This window comes from Camellia sinensis, chromosome 5 (assembly GCF_055761805.1).
Source record: "Camellia sinensis isolate YWXY chromosome 5, ASM5576180v1, whole genome shotgun sequence".
Classification (NCBI taxonomy): Eukaryota; Viridiplantae; Streptophyta; class Magnoliopsida; order Ericales; family Theaceae; genus Camellia; species Camellia sinensis.
In genome coordinates, this window is record NC_138965.1 from 26,489,093 (window position 1) to 26,510,497 (window position 21,405).

Consider the following 21,405-nt stretch of genomic DNA (forward strand, 5'->3'; position numbering starts at 1 on the left):
CTATTTTGGGTCCATGTAATTTTGCATGCAATTTTTTTTCGTTTAAAATGTATATTGCAACAAAATTAGAAGAGTAAGATTTTAAATTATTCAAATTAAAAATACTGAGACTAAAAGGATACTTTAATTAAACTACAGGAACTAATGGAGTAATTAATACAAAAATAAAAATTACACAAGTTTAACATAATTATATCATTATCTTTGATAGAGTTAAAATTATTGAAATTAATGTAAATTAATGAATTGATCAGAATGAGTTTTGGATTTATTATTTTGGTTAGATTCAAAATCTCTTATTTTATTTTTGAATAATGATATATAATAATATAACAATGATGTTGTCACATTTATATTCTCTTATTGAATGTTAAAATTTCCATTAACTTTTTTTTTTTTTGGGTTTTGAGAACCACAAAACAAGGATATCAAGTAGGAAAGTCATTTACACAATATGCCAGATTATGAGTTGGCTAAACCACAGACCTATCAACTTTAGAGACAATAATAACATTAAAATATCTACCATAATAGCAAATGTCTTTGATGATAGTTGATAAAAGCCAATCTACATTGGAATTTTCCTTTAGAGCTGCAAGTAGCTGCTGTGAGTCAGTGCAGATAATTATGCACAGCATTCCTTTTTCCCTTGCCCATTGGAGAGCATCCAAGCAAGCTTTAGCCTCGGCTGCAAAAGTGGATGGAAGCACAAGCTTAGCAGATCGGTGCGCAACCTTTTCTTGGTAGCCATTGTAACAAACCCACGCTATACCAGCACTTTGATCAGCCGCTCTCCACGAACCATCTACCACGAACTTGTCTTCCTGAAAATCCAAATTGTAAGAAACAGAATTTATGATAGCATAATGATTATTGGTTTTATTAGTTTGGATATCCCTTTCAGGTGCTAAAGAAATTACATCCTCCACCAATCTTTCCTTAAATGAACTATGAAGTTCCTTGGCTAAGGCAATGGTTTGATGGCAATCCAATGGATTATCGCAGGAGGCCACACTATTTCTCTGTTTCCAAAAAGCCAAAGGATAGAAATCAAAAGTTGATTATTTTCATCATTTTGCACATCCCTTCTCCAATTCTCAAGCCAATCCGTGAAAATCATTGGGGCTCCAAAATTGAAATCAAGACCTAACGGACTTCCTCTCCAAATCCGTTGTAAATCAGGGCATTGAAAAAACATATGTTCCAGATTCTCATCCGCTGCTGAACATCTAGGACATCCAACATAGTGAATAATATATATGTAATTTATTATGTCAAATCAATTTAATATTTTTGCATACATATTCTTCTCAACTTGTCTTATAAGATGAATGATTAAGATTAAATTAGTCCCACAATACACCAACTTCACTGATGAAGTTGAGATCTTCAACTTCAGAAAATCCGACCTCTAACATTAGGCTCAAGCAACCGCTTATTTTTTTCTTTTGTTTTTCCAAATAAATCAACCATGTACATGACACAAACCTAATAAACAAACTAAGAGATCCATCTTCTATAGCATCTCAACCAAACAGCAGTGTTGGCATTTTCTTAAAATAAAAAATAAAAAAAATAATAATAATAATTAATTGATTGATTGATTGTGTTATCGCGTTCTTTCCCTAAAGCCCATACCATCATTGTTTGGGGCAGTATCTAGACTGCAGTTTATCAAGCCTCTCCGCATACTCCATTGGGGTTGCATTGCTGCAAAATATATCATCCCATATCTTGTGGAGATCTGTTCAAAACAAAATCCAGGTCAATAACTAGTTTGTATTATTCACCATGGCAGGCCTATTCCTAATCTTCCTCAAAATAATGGTAAGAAGCTTACAAAAATGAAAAACAATACCAACTACTAGCTAGGTATGAATGCATAATGGAAGAATGAACCTAAAAGCCCGTTTGGTTTGGTTTTGAAATCAATTTTGAAAAATAAGTTTTTGAAAAGAATTTTCAAAATTTGAAAATTTATTTGGTTGTATATTTTGAAAATAGTTTTCTAATTTATAGTTTTGTAGTTTGGGATGATTTGTAATTTTTTTTGTAGTAGAATAGATAGATGTAAGAGAAAAAGTGATTGATTGATATGTAGGATATGAGAGAATGAGAGAGGAGATAGAAAAAGTGATTGAAAATAGTTTTGATAAAATTGTAAACCAAACAAATTTTGGATTTTGAGCTCTGTAAGAATTTATGTATTATTGATTGATTGATTTGTGTAGATATTACAATTACAAGGATTCCTATTATATAGGAGTGTGTTTGGGAGTAGGTGGAGAGTAGGTGAAGTGGAGGTGGTAGTGGTGTAGTGGGTTAGGTTTAGTGGAGTAGGTGAGGTGGTAGTGGTGTAGTGGGTTAGGTTTAGTGGAGTAGGTGAGGTGGTAGTGGTGGTAGGTTTATGGTAAATTCTAACAGCCCCCCGCAAACTCAAGGAGGATAGAAATTAACCAACTTGAGTTTGAAGAGAGGAACAAAACAAAAAAATACATAAAAATAAAAAAGGATAGGAGACACTGTATGGTCGTGTCAGACCGTTGGTGAAGACACTGTATGGTGGTGTCATAACGTTGTAGAGGACACTGTATGGTGGTGTCATAACGGTGTAGAGGACACTGGATGGCGGTGTCAGACCGATGTAGAAGACAGTTTATGGGGTCATGTCGGACCGTTGTAGTAGACAATGTTGACAGTTGTTGTGACAGTTTACAGAGTCTTGCTGGACCCTTGTAGAAACTAACCGGAATCAATGTCGGGACAGTTTACAGAGTCTTGTCGGACCCATGAAGGAGCTAACCGGAATCAATGTCGGGACAGTTTACAGAGTCTTGTCGGACCCATGAAGGAGCTAACCGGAATCAATGTCGGGACAGTTTACAGAGTCTTGTCGGACCCTTAAAGAAACTAACCGGAATCTATGTCGGGACAGTTTACAGAGTCTTGCCGGACCCTTATAGAAACTAACCGGAATCTATGTCGGGACAGTTTACAGAGTCTTGTCGGATCCTTAAAAAGTCGCACCCTCAAAAGGTGTGCCCAATCTGTCAAAAGGCGTGCCATCAAAAGGCGTGCCCAATCCATAAAAAGGCGTGCCATCAAAAGTTGCGCCCTCAAAAGGCGCGCCCACTTCATCAAAAGTCGTGCCCGACAGAAAGCGTCGAGCCATCAAAAGGTGAGCCGGAGACGCGGCGAGGCACGTGAGCGACAGTGCGCGTGTCGGCCTCTTCGTCATGTTCTATATAAATCAATGCGGAGGCTGAGGCAGAAAACCTGCTAAAATCTTCTGAAAAAACTCTTCCTTGCTTGAGAGAGAAACTCTGTAATACTCTGTAACCAACCCGTCTCTGAAACACTTAGCAACATGGCCTCTTCTTCCCGTCCAGCTACCCAAAACATGGCCTCCTCTTCCCGTGGTCTGCTCACGCTCTTTCCAGAACTGAACGAGCCCACAAGAGAAATAACTGGTGCGGTGGCCAGTGAACCTCAACCAAACACCTCTGGTTTTGCTCCGTTGAACTTTCCGATGCGGTCGGTGGAGCAAAAAATGGCGGTGCAAACTGATATTGAGGCCAATCAGTATACTCTGAAGTCATGTGTGGAAACCATGACTGCGGTCACAAACTTGTCGAACCGGCTGCAGAGTAGAACAAATGAGGTGCAGCAGCTAAACGCCCAACTGGCTCTGCTCCAACGCATGTATAAGGATGCGCGAGCAGAGATAAGTGTGCTAAAGGCAGAAAACAAGGAGCTGAAGCGGAAGGCCACCGTGATGTTCCGATCCGGAGGGCCACCATATGCTGCAGTGGAGGAGCAGGGAGTAGTGATCATGCCCAGTGGAGTGGTAAACACGGGGGCAACACCAGCAAGGGCCGCCCAAGACGGAGGCAAGAAGAAAAGACCGGCGGCAGAATAGAGAAGAAAAATCCCACCTGTGGATGTGTTTGGTTGTTTTTTTTTTTGTTTTTTTTATTTTTTATTTTTTTTTTTTGTTTTTTTTTTTTTTTGGTGTAAAAATGTGATCGGGGTTGATCCCTGAGATGAATAAAATATGGTTTGTTGTGCAAATTGGTAAAGGTTTTTTTTTTTTTTTTTTTTTTTTTTAATATAATATAATAAAAAGAGTAATATATATATATATATATAAAATAAAGAAAGTTGGCTTGCACAGCTTTATGGTCTTGTGTGGTTGTTATTTGGGTAATATAGTATAATAAAAAGAGGATGAGAAAAGAAAGAAAGTTGGGTAATGGAGACATAATGATGATGATAAAATAGGATGATAGGATTAAAATAAAATAAAATAAAATAAAATGATGATGGGATTTAAGAGAAAGAGAATGTAGGTTGGCGATAGGCCCCTGCAAAAGATAGATGGTTGGAGAGTGGGAAGTTGCTCAGTTATTGTAGGCCACAACAGAAACGCTGCTGCCAATCCAGCTGTACCCAAAGCAATATTGAAGAATACAAGAAAGCTAGTGCTTCTGAACAAAGCAGTCTGTGGAATAGACTTTCCTTTGTAAGGGTAAAACAAAGACATCTGTTTGGTAGTAAATGCCATTGCACCGATTTGGAAGATTGATTCAAAACCACAGACTCGAAAATCTGATTCTGGATTCTCTGTCCATACCAATCAGATCAAGAAGCCCGTAAACCATCTAGGAAGATCGTTCTTTCTCTCTAGACTCTTCGATCTTGAGGTTCGGTCTGATTGCGAGTCCGATGAGGTTCGGTCTTATTTCCACCCCATCTCATGCTTTGTGGAAGGTGGATTAAAAAAAGGTGATCACGGACATGTTCTTGCCTCCGTGCTGACCATCCTCTTGCTCGAACACAATGCTCGGGACGCGACCCACCTTTCGTTCCTTGGCGGAGTACCGGCGGTGGAGGGTTCTGGCGAGGAGTTGGCGGTAGACCCACATTGGTTGAAGATAGAGAAGGTTCAGGAATGCAGAGAGGCTAGAGTATGGAATTTGTGGCAGTGGAGTGAAGGTATGTGTAGAGGTCCGGCAGGCGGCCAAGGCGAGGCTGCCGCCCGCCGGTGAAGCGGAATTACTAGGTTCTCAACCTTGCTCTGATACCATGTAAGAATTTATGTATTATTGATTGATTGATTTGTGTAGATATTACAATTACAAGGATTCCTATTATATAGGAGTGTGTTTGGGAGTAGGTAGAGAGTAGGTGAAGTGGAGGTGGTAGTGGTGTAGTGGGTTAGGTTTAGTGGAGTAGGTGAGGTGGTAGTGGTGTAGTGGGTTAGGTTTAGTGGAGTAGGTGAGGTGGTAGTGGTGGTAGGTTTATGGTAAATTCTAACAAGCTCTCAAAAATTAATTTGAAAACTAAACCAAACAAGCCCTTAGGGTGGCTCCTGATCCTACAACTTCTCAAGATACAACATATAATATATGTTTTTTCATACTTTTCAGCCTATGTTACATTCGATAATGGCATATTGCTTTTGTTAAATGGATAACACCCCTAGCCTCTTTCCTTTTATATTATCTATTAGTGTAGAATGGTTACATTTAACACAAATTCCCAAGGTCATAACACACTATTCCTGCAACATTTCGACAGAGTCTGCAACTTTTCTTTGACTATTTTGATTCAATAACCCATCCAAACCCATGATAATCTTGCTAACAGTCTTAAGTGCTTTTCCAAACTATTCCATCAAAATTGCATGGTTAATAGAAATATCGCTAAACAAGAGGCTCTTGCTAAGAAACAGAGACTTGCTCCATGTCGGACATGCCCCGACACATGTTAGACACTCATCCAAAATATCCTATTATTCCTTTAATCTTTTAGAACCAGTCCAATGAAACAAGCTTCAGATACACATTTCCATCACTGGGACATGAGTGTCCCATCACTTAGGCACACATGAAACACATCGCATGTTTCAAGAAAATAACGTAGAAGCCGATTACTGGAATCAAAATAAAAGTGAATTTGTATCTATTAATCCCTTTTTCTTTTAAGCTTTTTTAAATTTAGAAACCCAAAGTCTAAAACTTCTAATTTGTTAGGAAATAGAGCCTTCTAATATGTAAGGGGAAAAAGTCCAAATTAATATTTTTACCCTTCTTTTCTAACATATAGAATGTGAAATATGATTTCTTAAACGTTACCAAATGACACCTTACTATTTTGATATAATAAGATGCGGATACACATTTGTAACCTAAAAATGGTAGAATTTGTTATTATTTTCATGCATAAATATATATTTTTTTGAAAATTATTGTGTTTGTATGTCCATATTGTATCGTGTCCATGTCTTGCATCCAAATTTGTGCTTCTTAGCACCCTTGCATGTGTAGCATAGTTTACATAGTAAATTTGACATACGCGAAGTGGTTTTGAAACTATTTGGTTCAATCATTGTTTCAGGAAAATGGAAAGTAATTTTGTATGATCACAATGCAAAGCCAGCAGGCATATTCAGGCAAACCTTTCAATCAATTAATACTATAGATGCTATAGAAATACACAATTTTTATGTTTTCAATGTATACTGATTATTTAATGGGAACATACATACCAGTTTTATCTGTTGATGAAAGACACATGATGATCATGTCAAATCTCGAGACCTTGGCTAAATTTTCAAGATATTTGACAGCCAAATCCATTTCTTCACTGCCAAACAGATAAACCAAGAGAGTTTCAAGCAGTTGATCTTATTAAAATTAATGCATTCCAGACAAAATTATCAAACCAAAAAATCTATAAAAAGATAACTCATCTACTTACCAGAAAAAAGTGACAATACATCTAATAATCTCAATTAGAATTGGAGCAGACAAGGCATTTTTAAATATCTGTGGCAGTGCAACCGGTGATGTCACCTAATAATGCAAAAGCAAATAGTCAGATGCTACATTGATGAACCAGTTGAAACAAAAACCGTCACCATAACAATAATGCCCCAATTTTAAAACAAGTGCATATGCCATTAGTTACTTAGGCTATCACATGAGGCACAAACCAGCTAACTTAGGTAATTACTGGTTTTTGGAGACCATCAGAGAGATACAGTTAAAATCAGAGCAACGCAATGATAGTTCTGTTAAACCAAACAGTAGTCCATTAAATTGGAGGGATAAGATAAATAAATTGCCAACAGTGATGCAAATCAGAAACTTTGCATTCTAAATTATTCGACATGCATTTTTTCTTTTGGTCCAACAATGATAGCCCTCCTCCTACCTATAACCCACCAACCCCAACCCAGGTGAAGATGGGAAAAAAGCAAAATAAACAAGCTTGCAGAGAAAGATCACCATTGCAGACCTTCAATAAACGAGCTTGCAGAGTATGATCACCAGCAAGTCCCCTCCAAGAAACCTCAAACTGATAAGCTGAATTTGGTGGGGTGATGTTTTTTGCAGCTTCAATCTTAGCAAGAGAAGCTGCTTGAGCAGCAAGCTCCTGCACTGATGCTTTGAGCTCTTGCTTTTTGTGATTTCTCTGTGAAGAAAATGGGGAACAGTTTCAAACAAGGAAACAGAGAGAACATGCCAAAAGATGGAATGGAAACAACCCCACCATAAAAAATTGGATAGAATACCATCAGATCATATTATACAAAGTATTTCACTTTTAGACTTGTTCATGTTCGATCTCTCTCTTGCTGGTACTAAAAAATTATTTATTAAACTAGTAGTCAGATATATTTCAGCATCACAAATTACAGCCACCATGTAAAGATATTGATCACATGGTCATGCTATTGGCAAGCTTCATTTTTAGTATAGGCAGTTCGGTAGGCAACTCACAGAATTAGACATCTTCACAGCACAGCAGCATGCATTGCCATGCTTAATGCCAGACTGGGAGGGATGGCTATTCTTATTGAGTCCTTGGTCATGGATTCCTCATATGTTAAATGCAGTTATTTGCAAGTAATCAGTGGTAGCAATGACTTCACTATCATCCATCTCATTACACATTTTGTATGTTAAGATAGCAGTGATTTCACTATAATGTGTCTGATTGCCACTCTTAGTTGTATACAAACAGACAGACAGGTACACACACACACACACACAAACACATCCTAATTTTCCTTTCCTATTTGTGAAAAATATTTTTCACATATATTTTCTTATCTGCTATTCTTCCATTAGATGCGTTGGTCAAAGTGATGAAATTTTTTTGAGAAACACAAACCAAACAAGGCCATTGTTTTCTTATCTGCGATTCTACCATTAGATGCGTTGGTCAAAGTGATGCTCATAGTATTAGTAGAACTATTTGAGTATTACCTATAAAATGTTGAGTAATAGATGCGATTAATGTGGTAACAACATCACTTATGGTTTGTGATATAATATGGACCCTAATGCATTAAACCTCCTAGTCATATATCATGTTTATTATAGAGCAATGACAACTTCATGCCTAATGTTTAAAAATGTTACAAGTCCCAAAGGATCTACAATTCTTTTCCAAGCACATCTAGGAAAATTGGAAGTCATAAACACCCCTAATTGTCCCAAACCACCACCTCCTCTATCCCTGTGATTCCACCCACCGCAGCCAAATTCAGAACACCTCTACACCCACAGCACAATCGCCCCAATCTCCACCCCCTCACCCCTATGACTCCACCTTTCCATTTCCATGGCTCCACCCACTCAGTACTGACTGCATATATGTAGAAGCAGCTCCACGTAGAGGTCGAGAAATGTGAGTTGTGAGAGGAAGATTGAGAGAGCGGTTTGTCAAAATCCATAGTTGCATAATTGAGCCAAGAGCAATCAATTGTTCATTGGATCATGGGGGATGCCAACTTGTTTTAAACCGACAGTCCACTAATGGCTTGTTTGGTTTGGTGTTGTAGATCAAGGTTAGTGGGTTGGGTCTGTTGCTTTGGTTGTGGGAATTTGACGGATACCATTAACCCCTCTCTACGGTCTTCTTGTGGAGATGACGGACAACCTACTGAACTGTGGAGAAATCCCTCTATAGGAAATCCCTCTATAGGTACACTTTTTGAGGATAGATTGTGGTTAGGAACCCCTTTAGAAGGAACCCAAACCCCTGGTAGGCACCCCTCTGGTAGGCACATTTCATGGAGAAACCTACACGTTTGAAACCCCACTTAATAGGGACGGGTCATGATACTGAAGAAGAGTTTGTTTGGGTGTGGTCGTGTTCATGGTGGGGGGCTTGGGTGTAGTAATAGATTATTTATAAGATAGAAGGTTAAAAACATAAAATATTATTTAAGGTTTAACCCCATCTATCCAACAAGTCTGACAGGGGAGGTTACTATCATTTCAGAACCTTCAAGGAAGATCTCTGTAATTTCCTTAAACCACAGGGGAGGCCAGAGCAATTTACCATTGAATTAATGTTAGTTTTCATTAAATTTGTTTATTTTTGGCTGTAATAAATAAATATATATATATATAAAAAAAACAACGCCCAATAAGTACACATTAATGTGTGTTTGGGAGGGGAAAGATTGAGTACACACCTAACCTTTAGCATAAAGCGTAAAGTGGTGGTCCCAAGATTTGAACCCATAATCTCAAGGTTTTTAGGCCAAGTCTTAACCATTAAACCAATGGTCACCCCTATATATATATATATAAAACAAAAATATTTTAAAAAATAGCCATATTTCCCGTGGTGCCCACATCCTGATTTTTTTGACACCACCCTGTGTCTGTGTGCATAACCACGCTTCATAGTTCTTCGCTAAGTGTTGTGTTGTGTCTTTTTCGCTATTTTTTGGGTAATTTGGTGGGAGAAAAACGTAAGAATTTTCTAGGATAAGATGGAGGACACTAATTCTTTATGGGATATAGTTTTTTATTTGTTTGTCATCTTTGGGGCCTCGGTTTCTTCTCCTTTTAGAGAGATTCCTTTTTTCTTGACTTCTAGAGATTGAAGAACAGTGTGTGATGTGTAGGTAGAGGTGCTGTTGCTTTCTATTTGTTATTTCTGCATTGGACGATTCCTTGTCCTCCGATTTCTTGTAATCTTTCTTTTTATTAATGTTAATAATTTTTTCTGTTGTTTTCGATAATAAAAATATATATATAGTTCTTCACCATTTTCATTCCACATGGGGAGAAGAAAGTGATAGAAAAGAAAGGGAATAAAAAATATGCAGATGCCAGTACCGATACTGCAGCCTTCTTGAATCAATTGACGAAATTAATTGTGTAATAAAGCAAGGATCTAATTATAAGACCTTAGAGCTCTCCAAACCAGAACTCTGCATAGCATCATCACTAGAGGCATCAGCTTCTCGTCCTTTACCTCTCTTACTTTTGCTTTCTGCTTCCACCACAGACATAGGTGTTCTTGCAGGAACTTGTCCATCACTGTCCTGCCAACAGCATTTGAAATTCAGGAAAATAAAATTGTAGCAACAAACTGCAGATCTCAAGAAAGTTTTACAACTTTACATGCAAGGGGAAACATAGCTGTTAATGTAAACTGTAAATTGTGTAAATTACCCCACCACCAACTCCACCTACCATCTCCACTACCACCCACCACCTCCATCAAACCAACACTGAGGCTCTTATTCTGTTCAAGAAGACGATAGAGAACGATCCGAACCAAGTCATGTCAGGGTGGAAGTTCCCATAAACTGTCCTGCTACAACGGTCCGACATGACCCCGTAAACTGTCTTCTACATCGGTCTGACACGACCACACCGTGTCTGCTACAACGGTCCGACATGACCCCGTAAACTGTCTGCTACAACGGTCCAACATGACCCCATAAACTGTCTGCTACATCGGTCTGACACGACCATACCGTGTCTCCTATCCTGTTTTATTTATCAGTTTATTTTTCTGTTTTGTGACTCTCCAAACTCAAGTTGGCTAGTGCCTATCCTCCTTGAGTTTGAGGGGGGCTGTTAATGTAAACTGTAAATTGTGTAAATTACCCCACCACCAACTCCACCTACCATCTCCACTACCACCCACCACCTCCACTACCATCCACTACCACCACTCACCTACCTCACCTACTCCCAAATCCTCTCCTATATTATAGCTTGTAATATACAAAATATATACAACAATCTTGTAATCAATAACATCAATCAATAATACACAATTTATTCTCTCTTTCTCTATCAATTTGTCTAACAATAGCAACCAGAGAACTTCATTAATCCGATGATCTCTTTTCAAGTACATGCTAACATATTATTTCCAGAAATCAGGTGCCTCACGCATTCACTATGCACTAAAAGGTGATCTTGGGATTTTAACCTCAAGATGTAAGCCTCAAGAGTAGAACACACAAGCATCTTCAAGATTAAGTATTGCTCCTCCAACAGTCATACTACCAACTACCACTTACTTCCTAGCAAGGTCTGTATGATAAAAGTTCAAAGAAAAAATAAGGACTTGTCCCAACAGAACGTTCTTTTCTACTGCAGATTCGCAATGGAAACACGATCCAAATCACTATTCATTTCTATTGATTATTAATTTTAGTACAATTGGCAAAACAAATTATTTAAAGGATGATAACCAATATCAACCAGCCATAAACTTTGCGTTTGTGGATGGAGACCCCCAAGAATGGTCAGAATGGCAGATCTTGCTCCTTAGGAGCCCATCAAAAGCAGGAATAAGCTCCTCATATACACCTTTGTCCTCCCTTTTTTGTCTTCCAACAGTAAGTTTGTCCTAAGTATAGCAATCAGAGAAGAAAAAGAAAAAAAAACCGTGTCCTTCATACCTTGTTACGACCTTGAATTGCAGCAGCTCCCATTTTATGAGAACTGCTTGAGACAGATTGGATACCTCCATCATGTCCATTCCCCTCCACCTTTGACTTTCCTTCTTTTTGCACTCCTTGCATAGAGTTTTTCAATGATCCAGAAGCCTTCTTAAGTATCTCCTGTAAAAGTTAGCTTCACTGACTGCTAAGAAGTCCAATTACTGCATTACAGCAGCAGTAACATCATTACATTAAACACACAGGTAATCTTTTTATAGGTATCCTAGTGACAGAGTAGGGAGAGAGAAATCAAAGAAGAACCAAGGAGCATCTTATAGTTCTACAAGAAGCCATAAAGCATCAGCTCTGCAAGAATTTGGAGCAGATTAATGCTTAGCTTCTGTTAATCCCACTTCCTAACTATCTTCTCTAAACTCTACCCTACAGGGACCAGTAAGACATTCAGATATCTGTCTATTGAATTGATAAACCACATCAATTTGGGAATCGCACCATAAGATTTCCCAGTTAGTCGGTAGTCCTATGGGTACCAAACAGCTAAGAGAGAATATTCACATATTAGCATTTTTTCTGCACCACAAACTTATATTAGACAAGTGTCATGCAGCAAAATTTGTATTGGAATTCAATTTGTTTTCAGGTCAAACCAAGATATACTTATATTGCTCTTGGATGACCCTGTAAGATTGTTGAATCGATAAATGCAAGCTCATAAAAGGGGTCCAACAGAATGTGGGTTATTATACTAATAAGACAATTAGGTACCTTATAGGAAATGAATTAAGTAGCCTAGCAAAATAGGGAATGAATTAAGTGACTATCACGTATCAACTAGAGTGCAGAATGGGGCAGTTGGGCTCCATGGTCCACCCAATTGCATTTGTTGTAACATTAAGCTTACTTGGGGTTGTCTACATAGATCTATTTTTCCAACAATTGATTCTATTCTAAATTATATCCTTGTTAAGTTTAAGGTATTCATGTTCTTTATAGTGAGTATTGCTCACAAATTAAACAGCGGATGAAGGTCCACTTATACAGCTCCAAGATGTGAAACAGACTGGAATAAAAACTGTATGATACTGGGATTCATACAGGCAATGCACCTGGTTCCTCATCTGGGTTCATAAATGTCCCAAAGTTTATGTTCGTCAGTGTAGATAACATCTTAAGCCACGAGCATTTACAGTTGCCAAATGCAAACTACAGCAATGAGTCCATGGTAGATTCTATGCCAAATTTAGAAGCAACAAGTTACATCCGTCTTAAGCATGGTAAAAATTTTACCTTCTCATACAAAGATTTAGCTTCAGCATACTGCTTCTTAATCTCTTGGTTGAGGGGCTCCAGCCTCATGGCAAACTCAGCATCTGCAGTTAGCTATACTTATCAAATCAGAAATACTAACTAATCAGAAAGGATTTTGTTTAGTCAATGATTTAAACAAAACAAATATTTTTAGGATTTATCGTACCCTCCATGGATTCTTTAAGTTTCCCAAGTTCTTTTCTAGCTGTCGATCGACGTGAATATGCTTTAATGTAACGATCATCTAAATTTAAGGCCTCCGTGCAGTCATCCTCAGCCACTTGGAATCTAATCAAAATCAACACAATAATGAGAAGAAAACAAACATGTTAGGCTTCATATAGATTATAAGTTCCCTTCATGAGCTTTAATCTCAGCAAGTTGAATGTGACCCATACAAACAATTGAACAATATTAAAAATATTCTGGAAAGTTGGAAATGAAGATCTGTCAGGATCTAAAAAAACACTTCTTCATAGTGACAAATTATGACCAAATATTCACCCTAGAAGCCAATTTCATAAACTGATAAATCACAACACATGGGAATTTGGTGAACACTGAATTACTCAATTTTTTGTCTAACAATGCTCATACTCTATTCCTATGTCACTTGGAATGCAGATTGTTCCGGTACGTTGAACACGAACGGAAACACGGTACGCCACATGCTTCAAAATGTGGTAGGACCGAGGTAGACTAGTGCAGATTACGCAATTGGAATTTACGATACTTCTAGAGCAATTTTCTTTTAAGCCTCTTCTTGCTGCCGTATTTATGTTAATGCACTTCCAAATGAAACGTAAACAAGGCATTGCTGCTCCCAAAAAATTCCTTCGCTAGTAAGCTAGCTTTGTAAGCTAAGTAAGCCTGGTTCTCTGGGCACTACAGTAGGACATGGATCGATCATGACAAGAATGGATTTCTCTTTAATGTAAGGTGATAGAACGGTTTGTGGATGTCTTCAAATAAAGTCTCTCGCAATTGTTCTTTTGCTGATCAGATAGTTCTTGAAGAGATTAGTATTAGTTAGTGATCCCGGCTTAGTGATTCTTTTGAAAGTCTAGTACAAGGTTTGGGCTAAGCTTACAAATGATTCTTCCAAATGATCCCGGCTTAGTGATTCTTCCAAATGACACGTAAACAAGGCATTGCTGCTCCCAAAAAATTCCTTCACATTAGTAAGCTAGCAAGCTTGGTTCTCTGGGCACTACAGTAGGACATGGATCGATCATGACAAGAATGGACTTCTCCGTAATGTAAGGTGATGGAACAGTTTGTGGATGTCTCCAAATGCTGAAAAGTCTCTCGCAATTGTTCTTTTGCTGATCAGATAGTTCTTGAAGAGATTAGTATTAGTTAGTGATCCTGGCTTAGTGATTCTTTTGCAAGTCTAATACAAGGTTTGGGCTAAGCGGCCTAAATATCTTTTTATCAAGGCTAAGGGTTGGAACTTGTTGATTCTGCACTTAGACATCCAAAAAAAACATAGTATATATATTTTAAATTGATCATGTAAGAACATATTTCTAGTAGCATTATGACCCCTTTTTTTAACATTTTGTCCTTCCAAAACTCCAACTCCCCTGTACTCTAGTTCATTATATTTGATTTTCTTCCTCCTAAGAAAATCCTTTAGGAAATAAATTGAAAAAGGAAATTAATTTGGAATCGTTTTTATCATATTTTGGAATGTGCACTCCAAATGTAAATTGCTATGGTATTAGCATTTTGTGGTAACACTACTCTATCCATATTGACATCAAATTTTAGAAAAAGTTTACATCTGTGAGTGGCAATTTATTAGTGATGACTGATGGAATTGCCATTCACATAATAGAGCTTGGTGACATTGAGAGTGGTTATCCTCTTAGAGTTATAGATGATGTAGGCAGTTGGATTACTTTGTTCTACTGGTTAACATTAAGCAGTGAGGCTTTGTCTAGTTATCTTTAAATTGAATAATAAATAAGGAAACAATAGTTCGTAAGGGACAGTCGACAAGAGCAGAGTTTGAGCAAAATTCAAGATATGTTGCAAACAGGTCGTATTTGTTCTCATGAAGGATTAAATTTTGAGGATAGCATTAAAATTTAAAATTCTCCATAAGTCATGTACATGAAATTAGAAATTAGGTTACTAGCTTTCTGATCACTTATTATGGTCCAAAAGTCTCAGATATTAACAATAGGGTGGAGGAAGCACCAAATCTTCTAGCTGATATCCTCTATCATGTTGTGCCACATTCTTTTACTGTTTATATATAATATCTTCTCATCCAGAAGAACTTGCCTTCTTATTTTGAGATAAGCCATTCCCCTATTTGCATAAGATACTGCAGTTGGTGATAATGCAATGCTCCTAGAATAGCAATCAATTGCTTCTTTAAACTTCTTCTGTTTAAAGAACTCATTACCCTGTAAATTGAAAAGAATCCATATCAACATCAAATTTATATATTTCCACAATAGCATCAGAAATCAGAAATAATAAATAAATGAACTCCAGTAGAACAAATCATACCAACTCCTTCTCTGATGCAGCATCGGGCGAGCTCTCTTCTGTCATGAAACCACTTGATAAATTCCTGATTGAATCATAATTTCTCAAGTGATCATATTGTCGTGCAGTACTTGGATTATCAGATGCAGGGGCTTTTGTCCTGGGTCTTCTATCCTTGCCAACTACTCCGATCTTTTGAGAAGATGACACCTTCAAGGAGTAACCATTCAAACTTAAAAGCGAGTAATAAGAACAGGTAAAGAACAGCAAAGAGGATTAACATGACAGGTCTTTATCACATAGATTCATACACACACATGCATTCTCCAATCTGTAACACTGTGATAGTTTCACAAGTGAACCTCCACTTGTAAATGTCTTCTTTGGTCACAAATAAATAAGTTGACTCACACTGTTCACACAACATCTGTGTCTCAGAAGCTCTAGGAAAATAAAACGCATCAATTCACAAAAACAAAAAAACATAAAAAAAAAAAAAAGTGCAATATGCTGCCAAGATAAGATCCATAAGCACATAGTACATTAGAGAAACAATTAATAAAACATTATTTACAGGGTCAATTCTACCCCTAAAAAAAAAAGGATAAATACAAAGGGTCAATTCTTCAATTACATTTAAATGCTATGAAAAACATTCATAACTTGATGAAATTGCATTTAGAACACCAATGTAATTTGTAAGTGAGACGCAAAAGAACAAGCTTAACATCAAATCTCCACACGGCAATGAACACATCTATAAGAGACTTTAGTGGCATATTTTCAAACATATACATATAAAAAGGCATTTGTTCTATTACCTTTTTTCTCCTCCCCTACACCCCGTTTCAAAGAATGCCATGGCAACATTGAAAATTTTAAGGGTTATAATTTTTTTTTTTTTTTTAAATCAAGGCTTGAGAATCAATCAGTGTTGTGAATACCATATCTTCCTGGACTGGTAAGAAAACAATACAAAGAGGGATGAGTTAATTTGGGGGGCATGCTGGTACATACCAAGATAATTAGTATTTAGTCAATTTAGTCTCTTTTTTCTTAACAAAAGATTAGTCCAATTTTTTTTTAAATAATAATCATAAAGGGTCGAATAAAAGTTTTGGAAGAAATTGATTAATATATCCAAATATTTTCAATATTTAATCAAAATGTATTTAGTAAAATGTACAAATTATATTGGTTCTGTTGTTTCAAATTGTTGAGCACAAAAAAGTAATAATTTTGAACAAAAATCTATATAATAAGGCAAGCGGGTTTTTTTTTTTTTTTTTAATGTGTTGAAAATATCCTACATGTCATTGTGAATAGCGATGATTAACTCAATCCAACTGTCAAAATTGTCCTACCTGAAATAGAGATGTAATCGGATTTATGGGTTGAGATTAGCCCAATCAAAGGGTAGTTCGATTTATTTATTTTGAAAGGTGAAATTTTAAAATTTTGTTCAATTTCTCTCTCTTTGAAGCAAGTTACAATGCATAATTTTTGCACAAAAAATTTATAAACAATAATGTGTCAAATTAAAGACTTATTATCGTGACATAAAATTCTAAAAATATCACAACCGACAAGTTTCATATACATAAATTTTATGTAAAATATTTTTTATGTTATATTTGGTAGACCAATTAGAAATTTCATTGCCTATTATGTGACATGAGATTTAAAAAATATTGAACATTAAGCATTTTTATTTTTCATCTTTGCTCAATTTATCTTGCTTTTTCTTTGTATAGATTGTTATAATATAGCTATCAATGGTTACTGAATGGCTCTTGAATCCTATTACTTCTATTTTCATGATTAGTTTATGTTATTAAACTAAGTTACTTTCTACTTGTGCAACATTCAAAAAATAATAAATGATGAATTATTGATTTTTAGTTTCATGGCGCCTTCTAGGAATAAATGGCTATGGTCCAATAATAAATGATTAGATTATTGATTTTTATTTGTTTTTAATTATTATTATCTATTAATTTTTGCTTAAGTTTCAATGTGATGCATTTGTGTTTTATTCTTTAAAAAACATGAAATTCTTTTAAAGTTTCACCCAACTCATTTTTACATAGAAGTTGTTCCAATAAAATTTTAATGTGATGTGCCATATTTTTCAGCATGTCAATGTGGCAAATGCCTTCGGGCACAGGTCATAGCTAGTTATATACATTATGTTACGAATCATATTACTTTTGTGTGCATTGTGTACCATCAAGTACTACAAACTAGATATGTATTTGAAAAGTTAATGTGGTGTGTATATTTTCTAAAATAATTCTTTTAGGAATATTGATATTTTATTTACTTAAAGACTTATGAAATCAAAGCACTTCATAAAAATATAATATTTATAGCGATATTTCTAAAATGGTACACTGAAATGCACCGGTACTGATACACTTCATAAAAATATAATATTTATAGCGATATTTCTAAAATGCTAATGACCGCCCAATTGGTGGTTATTAACATTGATTTAATAGTAAGTGTATAAAAATGTGTGAAAGTGTTTGGAAATACATAAGAATTGCAATGTGATTCTAACTATTTTGACATAATTCTGGTACCAATGACAGTCCATAGGGATGTCGCTAGCATGACCCTTTATTTTATTCACATGCCATAAGTCTAAACCTTTTGGTATCCAAGAAGAAGAGATTGAGGCATTTATTTGACTAAACCTAGCTTAAAATTATCAATTTCTGCTCTATATTTAGCCTAATGAAAGAAAGAGATTTGCACCCTTCTCAAAAAGCACAGAAGTTCCACCACTAAACAATGATAAAAGAAATTCTCCATTTGATCACCGCCCCCCCCCCCCCCCCCCCCCCCCCCCCCCCCTCTCTCAAAAAGAGTAAAATAACATAAAGCACAACATTCAACATTTTCATTTGTTTTCATTTTATCAGCTTTCTGAGTAATCAAATGGGCCCTAAGAACAATTCTTATACATATATATATAGAGAGTCAAAGACAACAATTTCAAGGATAAGAAACACGCACCTAAGCTAGTAACAACTAACAGTCTAACAACTCATAATTGAATCAAATCCTTAAACCAGCAAGTCGATCCAAGAAATTACACTTACGATTCCTAAAAGTTTTTAAACTGCAATATACTACTTACTATATATAACTGCCACATCATATCCGACCACTATTTCAATAATTTTTCTCTTTCATCAAACTATCCAAAACTGCAAAACAAATTTTCAATTGTAAGTGCATTGCATTTGCACCACCGCTAGTCTATATCTATACTATTATAAAGAGAAAGCTCAACTTGGTTTTTATCTCTCATTCTTTTAGTTATTCCAAAGTACCCCTATAGCAATTAGGTAGGTAATTATGCCCTAAATTCTTTTTTAATTTTTTTTTTCAAATCTCTTAAATTCTGATTTCAAAATTTAAAATCAATCATGCAGTTTACAATCTTTATCTTTCTGAAATAAAATGATCATATGCACACGCATCGCCACCACTTCCTCTAGCATACATAAAGCAGACAACTTACTTGGTGTGTACTTTGTCACATAATTTTGCTTTCCCAAAAAATAACCACAACAATATTAGATTTTCTCCAAATATTTAACTTTGCCCAATAGTTACTTAAGAATTAAAAAGATCAAAAATAAAAAACTAAAATCAACTAACAAAAACTTCTATATACAGTTGCCCACTACGCACTCTACTCTTCTCATGATCCCCCAAGTAATCGAAGAAGTAATAAAATTTGAAATCAACAATTACATTGGGATAATTTAGGAATGAGAAAAGTATCAAAAGGTTGTTCTGGGTTGTATACTTTATATGATAGTTTAGATTCATATAATATGAAGCAGAGCGAGAGAGAGGGAGAGAGAGAGAGAGAGAGAGAGAGAGAGGAATACCAGAGATTGATCACGACCGTGCTTGCTTGGAGCCCTGGCCATTGATTTAGTTGCGAAAGCTTGCGAGCTCTGAGGAGAGCTTCAAGACGACGACGGTTTTCAATCGAACGTAAAAGAAAGGTAATAACTCTTAATAGAAAACTAGAACTCTCAATAGAAAAATAAAAAAAAATTATATTAAAAAAATAATAATAAAGTAAAAGAAAAGAAAATGAAAATGAAAATGAAAATGGGAAGTGATTGAGATCCCTCCAATCACCATCCCACTATCTTCACACACACGTGGGGACTGGTGATTGAAGGACAATAAAAAAAAAAAGAAAAACTAGCTAATGAGAGAGAGAGGAGGTCGTGGGGTGCCCCTTGTGGGGTCTAAGTCATTTTCCAAAGAAAAAAAAAAGATAAGTAAAGCAAAGTAAGAAAAAAAAGAGTGCATGAGTTTAATATCTTTATTCGGTCTAAATAACTATTATGACAGAAAGTTGGCGTAACTTTTTAAATATTATGAGATAATATGTATTAAACCAAAATCTTAGGAATGTGTGTAATTTACCTTCTTTTTTTTTTGGCTTTTAGGGGGAATATCAAATGAATGGGAAGTTCAAAATTAAATATCAATTTCATGAAAAAATTTATGAGTTTAATTTTTAATATAATAAAGTTTTTTTTTTTATTAATTTGTAAATATTTTTTCAACTTTTTACTAAAATTATATTTTTTCTATTTTTTTTTTATATATTATGGCCAAGAGAGAGAAAAGAAAATTACATTTACAAATATAAGATTCAAACTCAATTATTACGCTAAGAAGGTGCTTCACTACCAAACCACCCTTCGATCTTTTAAAAAATATTTTTCAGCTTTGAAAGTATAAAATATTTTGTGATAAAAAATACTTATTTTTTGTTGACCACATTTTTATTGTATAACATGCCAAAAGATTCTAAAAATATTTTTCATAAATTATTTATCTCCAAACAAAGGGTTAGATACAAAAAATTATTAGATCATCCCATAAAATCACGTGCGCTGTCTTACACTCCGTTTGGACCATGAGATGAATAAGAAAAAATTAAAGAAATGATTAGAGTCTCTTACATAGGTGATAATAGAAAAAAACTTATTATGATTTCTCACCTTCTTCTTTGGGTGGACCATGACTCAAATAGGATACAAAACTTGAGTTTGGAGGGATAGTTTAGGTATTATATGTATATATATATATATATTGTGACAACCATCTCCTTAATTAAAAAAGTTAATTAAATTAATTAGATGCTTATATGCTTATATGCTTATTGTGTGTTATGTGGAATATGTGCCACATGATATGTACTTGCATTGATTGGTATTGTAGTGTTATTGTGAACAGATACGTAAAGTAATGGATTAAACCTTTCTGATTTGCTAATTGTAACGAGTTAGAATTAAATAATAAGATATGAAATTAGAGCCTAATCCATCTTAATATAATTCAATTTTGTGCAGTTAAGATTATATGATGATAAGATTAATTAAATTTGAATTATTTAACCACAATTTAATTTAAGAAATGAATTATTATCATTATTATTATTATTATTATTATTAGAGCACTCTACTCATCTAATGATCAAAGAAAGAGTGAGTACTAGGTGCTCACCTAGGAGTACCACACGTAGAGAGAGGAGTGAAAGTGCTCCAAGTATAGGACTTAGCAAGGACAAAAATGAAAGAATAGCTAGTAGGAAGCTCTGAACTTGACTGAATTTTCTTCAATTATCAAAAAATAGGTAAATTCTTCTTCCCAATTTCTTGAAACTAAAGCTCCTTTGCTTATCATCTCCTAAGACACAATGTAATTGAAGAGAATTTACAAGTAATTAGAGGCTTTAGTATATGCAAACCAAGAGAGAAAAGGATTGAGGGAAATTGGACTTAAGTCCACCATGCATGGCATAATTCTTGAATTGT

General features: G+C 35.5%; 1 protein-coding gene across 5 annotated transcripts; it reads right to left on the reverse strand.

Annotated features, from left to right (window-relative positions):
- Positions 1–360: 360 nt before the first annotated feature.
- On the reverse strand, positions 361–19,587 carry LOC114297283 (uncharacterized). 5 transcript variants are annotated; one of them, XR_014329260.1, is made up of 12 exons: positions 19,453–19,585; positions 15,566–15,754; positions 15,335–15,459; positions 13,209–13,330; positions 13,022–13,104; positions 11,732–11,893; positions 10,217–10,354; positions 7,293–7,479; positions 6,763–6,857; positions 6,551–6,648; positions 1,639–1,744; positions 361–824 (listed from the first exon to the last, which is right to left on the reverse strand). XR_014329260.1 is itself a non-coding variant. In XM_028241731.2 (12 exons), the coding sequence occupies exons 1-11, from the start codon at positions 19,492–19,494 to the stop codon at positions 1,641–1,643; spliced, it is 1,335 nt and encodes a 444-aa protein (XP_028097532.2). In that variant the 5' UTR covers positions 19,495–19,587; the 3' UTR covers positions 361–824; positions 1,639–1,640. The 5 variants fall into 5 exon arrangements, 3 of the variants coding, with proteins under 3 accessions (XP_028097532.2, XP_082724572.1, XP_082724571.1); XM_028241731.2 differs by having other exon boundaries at positions 7,303–7,479; positions 19,453–19,587; XR_014329261.1 differs by lacking the exon at positions 1,639–1,744.
- Positions 19,588–21,405: the final 1,818 nt, after the last annotated feature.

Bases quoted from the DNA above. Each gene is read 5' to 3' on its own strand.
- LOC114297283 (XM_028241731.2), bottom strand. From the start codon at position 19,494: ATGGCCAGGGCTCCAAGCAAGCACGGTCGTGATCAATCTCTG. The intron at 7,480-10,216 runs GTCTTATAATTA...TTTTCTTCACAG, and splicing joins CTGGTTTGGAGAGCTCTAAG to AGAAATCACAAAAAGCAAGA. The intron at 6,649-6,762 runs GTAAGTAGATGA...TCTGTTTGGCAG, and splicing joins TGTATTGTCACTTTTTTCTG to TGAAGAAATGGATTTGGCTG.